At 43.5% G+C, this 5,513-nt stretch overlaps 1 protein-coding gene across 1 annotated transcript; it reads left to right on the top strand.

Moving 5' to 3' along the window:
- Positions 1–1,929: 1,929 nt before the first annotated feature.
- Positions 1,930–3,139, top strand: LOC100654237 (olfactory receptor 2A7-like). Its single transcript, XM_003415340.3, has one exon. It carries the CDS (start codon positions 2,190–2,192, stop codon positions 3,126–3,128), a length of 939 nt encoding a protein of 312 aa, XP_003415388.1. The 5' UTR covers positions 1,930–2,189; the 3' UTR covers positions 3,129–3,139.
- The last annotated feature ends 2,374 nt before the right edge of the window (positions 3,140–5,513 follow it).

Raw genomic sequence — 5,513 nt, 5'->3', positions numbered from 1 at the left:
CACAACTTCCTCTGCTGCTTCCTCTCAGAAAGACTGTGGCTAGCAAGGTAAGTATCTTTATCCCTACTTTACAGTTGAGGAAATAGAGGCCTTGAGAAGCGAGCTAACAGCCCAAGGTCACATAGCTAGTCAGTAAACTCAGAGCCAGGAGTGGAACAAAGCTGGCTATCTTTAAACCCCATGACCTTTTCACTCTGCCATGTGGCCTCCCTCCCTGCAAGATCACCTGGCCTAAACATCATTATCCATTACAAAAATGAAGAAACCAAGGCCAGTCTAGGGAGACAAAGTGATTTACAAGGGCCTTTTGGTGAGAGGTAGGGATTTAACAAAAACAATTATCTACTAGCTATCTGACGGCTCCGTGATAATGTCTGTGAAGGTCCTGGCAAAGTGCCTGATGTATAACAAGTTCAAACTGTGTGCAGTCCTTGGGGCCAAAGTCAGAAATCATCTAATGTATTAACTGTAGACACAGGTGAAAGTGCATTTGGGGTTATCCAAAGGAGAACAAGGAGATTGGAGAACAAGTTTGAGGTCAGATAAATTGGTGCCAGGGCAGGAGTAATATTGACAGCATCAAGGTTGTTCCCATTCCCCAAGCACTGACGATGTACTTGGACATAACCCGTCTTCAACGAGAGTGTTCTTTTCTTGTTTTCCACCGAGAAACTGAGGTTCATGGAAGTTGCAAAAGAACTAAGAATCAGAGGAAGTTAAAAGACAGATGGAATACAGGCTTTAATGAGGAGAAGCAACAAGGGGTAGACATCCGGGAGAATGAAAACTGATTGTGGGCATCAGGTATGATGGTATGACTTCTCAGGATGTTTGCTTGCATAGCTTAGACCTGAATCCTAGTTTTGTGTATGGAGAACCATCCAGAAATGCAACACTTATTGGACAACTACCATACGCTAAGCCTTCTGCACAATGCTTTTTATGCAAAATATCATTCAATCCTTGAAACAAAGCTATAACAAACAGACAATTATTCTCATTTCATACTTGAAGAAGCAGGCTCAAAGGGCTGGCAGGAAGGGTAAATGGCTTTCCCAAGATCATTCACTCAGTAAATTATACAGCCAGGTTTTAGAACTTAAAGCTCCTTCTAATTTACCATAGTCTGCCATGGGGTGGGTGGGTAAGCAGATAGTTGTCCTGGCCCGGAGTCAGACCAAGGGTAATATTAAAGTGGTCTTCAACAAGACCAAGCAGGTTCTCTCACTATGTCAGGCCCCTGAAATTTATCAACTTTCACAGAGTCTATGTCTTAGTTATCTAGTGCTACTATAACAGAAATATCACAAGCTGATATCTTCAACAAACAGATACTTATTCTCTCACAGTCTAGTAGGCTACAAGTCCAAATTCAGGCCATCAGATCCAGGGGAAAGCTTTCTCTCTCTGTTGGCACTAGGGGAAGATTCTTGCCATCAATCTTCCCCAGTTGAGCAGCTTATCAGCTCAGGGACCTCCAGGTCCAAAGGACAGCTATTCTCCTAGTTCTTGTTTCTTGGTGATGTGAGGTTCCCCATGTCTCCCTGCTTGCTTCTCTCTTTTAGATCTCAAAAGAGATTGACTTAAAACAAAACCTAATATTGTAGATTGAGTCCTGCCTCATTAACATAACCGCTGCTAATCCCACCTCATTAACATTTTAGAGGTAGGATTTACAACACATAGGAAAAGAGCATCAGATGACAAAATGGTGGATAATCACACAATATTGGGAATCATGGCTTAGTCAAGTTGACATATGTTTTGGGGGTACACAATTCAATCCATAACAGTCTATACCCTGGTATTTCTTTCTAAACACCTGGCTGCATGAAAAAAAAAAAGTTAAATGCCTTATTGAGGACAGGGGATGCTGAGAGGAGTTAGAGATCAGCTACCCCAATGATTTCATTTGACAGCTGAGGAAACTGAGGCTGAGATGGGGAATTACTGGAGAAGAGACTGGACTAGAAGTGGAAGCCCTTTCCTCTTCACAAATACTGTGGGAGTTGTGGTGGTAGACAAGAGCAAGTAAAATGGCCGTCTTCACTGGGAGGATTATGAGGTTTTATCATAACTGAACACTGAACACCACCTTAGTCCCTATAATAACCCCAACTGTGGCATATAGCTTAGGTAGTCTCCTGTCTGAACTGGTGCCTCTCTTTTTCATCAAGAGGTAGAACACAATGCAAGAGCCCAACCAGTCCTCTGTGACCGAATTCATCCTTCTGGGCTTCTCCCTCAGCCCCAGGACCACTCCTCTGGTCTTCTCTGCCTTTCTGATCACCTACGTGTTGATTATCTTGGGCAATGGCTTGATCACCATCCTTATCTGTCTGGACTCACATCTCCACACGCCCATGTACTTCTTTATTGGCATCCTTTCCATGTTGGATCTGGGATACACCACTACAACTGTTCCCCAGATGTTGACACATCTGGCCAGCCAGAAGAAGACCATCTCTTTTGCCAGCTGTGTGGCCCAAATGTATATTTTCTTGGTGCTAGGCATCACTGAGTCCTGGCTTTTTGCCATCATGTCTATAGACAGGTATGTGGCCATCTGTCACCCACTCAGGTACAAGGTCATCATGAGTCCATGGTTATGTGGGATAATGGTCATCTTCTGTGGACTCTGGGGTGTCATCTCTGCTCTTATCTACACTGTCTTTGCCATGCATCTGCCCTACTGTGGTACCAACAAGATCAACCACTTCTTCTGTGAAGTTCCAGCAGTGTTGAAGCTAGCCTGTGCAGACACCTCAGTCAATGACCGGGTTGACTTCATTCTTGGCTTTAGTGTCATCCTGGTCCCACTTTCCCTTATCCTTGTCATTTATGTCAATATCTTCATTGCCATCTTAAGAATTCGTTCACCCCAGGGGCGGCTCAAGGCCTTCTCTACCTGTGCCTCCCATATCACTGTGGTCACCATGTTCTCTGTCCCAGCCATGGTCATGTACATGAGGCCTAGCTGTATGGCCTCCCCAGAAGAGGATAAAAAGCTGGCTCTATTCTACAACATCATCTCTGCCTTTCTCAACCCCATCATCTACAGCCTCCGGAACAAGGATGTGAAGAGGGCTTTCCTCAAGGTAACAGGCTGGAGCAGGGCCTCAGACTGAGCCCCTGGAAGGACAGCTGAGGGAAAGAGAAACAAGACTCATGATCCACAGTCAATGCCCTAAACACTCATCCTTATGACCCACAGCACCAGTACACACTCCCTTTCAGTCCCAAGTCTTAATTTTACACAGGCCCTTAGGGGACAGCCCACCATTTATTTGACTGATAGAACTGGACACCATGAAATATCTTTCAAGCACATCAGTCTGTTAGCTCCCTTTTATTCTAAGTGGTTTACATGAAAGTCTTGTCTGAGCCATTAAAAATATTTTACTGAAATGAAGACAGGGAGCTTCATAGTGTGTCCTATGACTGACTCTTTTTTTTTTTTTTTAACTTTATTGTGTTTTACGTGAGTTATGACACAAATCAGTTTCTCATTCAAAAATTTATACACGAATTGTTTTGTAATATTGGTTGCAATCCCCTCAATGTGTCAGTACTCTCCTCCTTTTCCTTTATGTCCAGGTGTCCCGTTGCTTCCTGCCTTCATATCTTTGATTTTGGGCAGAGATTGCCCATTTGGTCTAGTATACTTGATTGAACTAAGAAGCACATTCCTCACCTGTGTTATTGTTTGTTTTATAGACTTGTCTAATCTTTGGCTGAAAGGTGGACTTCAGGAGTGGTTTCAGTTCTGAGTTAGCAGGGTGTCCAAGGGCCATAGTCTCGGGGGTTCCTTCAGTCTCTGTCAGACCAATAAGTCTGGTCATTTTTTTTTTTTTTATTAACTTTTATTAAGCTTCAAGTGAATGTTTACAAATCCAATCAGTCTGCCACATATAAGTTTATATACATCTTACTCCGTACTCCCACCTGCTCTTCCCCTATTGAGTCAGCCCTTTCAGTCTCTCCTTTCGTGACAATTTTGCCAGCTTCCCTCTCTCTCTATCCTCCCATCCCCCCTCCAGACAAGAGCTGCCAACACACTCTCAAGTGTCCACCTGATATAATTAGCTCACTCTTCATCAGCATCTCTCTCCCACCCGCTGACCAGTTCCTTTCATGTCTGATGAGTTGCCTTCGGGGGTGGTTCCTATCCTGTGCCGACAGAAGGTCTGGGGAGCATGGCCGCCGGGATTCCTCTAGTCTCAGTCAGACCATTAAGTATGGTCTTTTTATGAGAATTTGGGGTCTGCATCCCACTGATCTCCTGCTCCCTCAGGGGTCCTCTGCTGTGCTCCCTGTCAGGGCAGTCATCAATTGTGGCCGGGCACCAACTAGTTCTTCTGGTCTCAGAATGATGTAGGTCTCTGGTTCACGTGGCCCTTTCTGTCTCTTGGGCTCATAGTTGTCATGTGACCTTGGTGTTCTTCATTTTCCTTTGCTCCAGGTGGGTTGAGACCAATTGATGCATCTTAGATGGCCCCTTGTTAGCATTTAAGAGTCTGGTCATTTTTTGTGAATTTGAGTTTTGTTTTTCATTTTTTTTCTCATTTTGTCCAGGACCTTCTATTGTGATCCCTTTCAGAGCAGTCAGTGGTGGTAGCCAGGCACCATCTAGTTCTTCTGGTCTCAGGCTGGTGGAGGCTGTGGTTCATGTGGTCCACTAGTCCTTTGGATGAATATTTTCCTCGTGTCTTTGGTTTTCTTCATTCTCCTTTGCTCTGAACATGATGGGACCAATAGATGTATTTTAGATGGCCACTTGCAAGCGTTTAAGACCCCAGAGGCTACTCATCAAAGTAGGATGTAGAACATTTCCTTTATGAAAAATGTTATTCCAATTGACCTAGATGTCCCCTGAGACATGGTCCCTAGTCCTAGCCCCATTAACTTAGTCCCTCAAGGTGTTTGGATGTGTCTAGGAAGTTTCTATGGCTTTGCCTTGGTCTAGTTGTGCTGATTTCTCCTGTATTATGTGTTGTCTTTCCTTACACCAAAGTTAACACTTGTTTGCTATCCAGCTGGAAACCCTGGTGCTATAGTGGTTAAGAGTTTGGCTGCTAATCAAAAGATCAGCAGTTCAATCCACCTCTTCGAAACTCTACGGGGTAGTTCTACTCTGTCGTATAGGGTCACCACGAGTTGGAATTAACTCTACAGCAATGGGTTTGTTCTTTTTGGTTTATTATCTAGTTAATGATTTTTCCTCCCCACCTCTCCACTCCCTCACAGCTCTCAAATATGGTTTTTTTCTGTGTAAATCTTTTCTTGAGTTTTTATAATAGTGCTCTCATACAATATTTGTTCTTTTGTGATAGACTAATTTCACTCAGTGTAATGCCTTCCAGATTCATCCATGTTATGAGATGTTTTGCAGATTCTTCCTTGTTCTTCATTGTTTCATAGTATTCCATTGTATATATGTACCATAATTTATTTGTCCATTCATTTGTTGATGGGCACTTAGATTGTTTCCATCTTTTGCTATTGTGAATAAT

The sequence above is a fragment of the Loxodonta africana genome, chromosome 3, assembly GCF_030014295.1.
Source record: "Loxodonta africana isolate mLoxAfr1 chromosome 3, mLoxAfr1.hap2, whole genome shotgun sequence".
Classification (NCBI taxonomy): Eukaryota; Metazoa; Chordata; class Mammalia; order Proboscidea; family Elephantidae; genus Loxodonta; species Loxodonta africana.
Note: the sequence above shows the minus strand (reverse complement) of the source record. Positions and strands in the feature narration are given on the sequence as shown.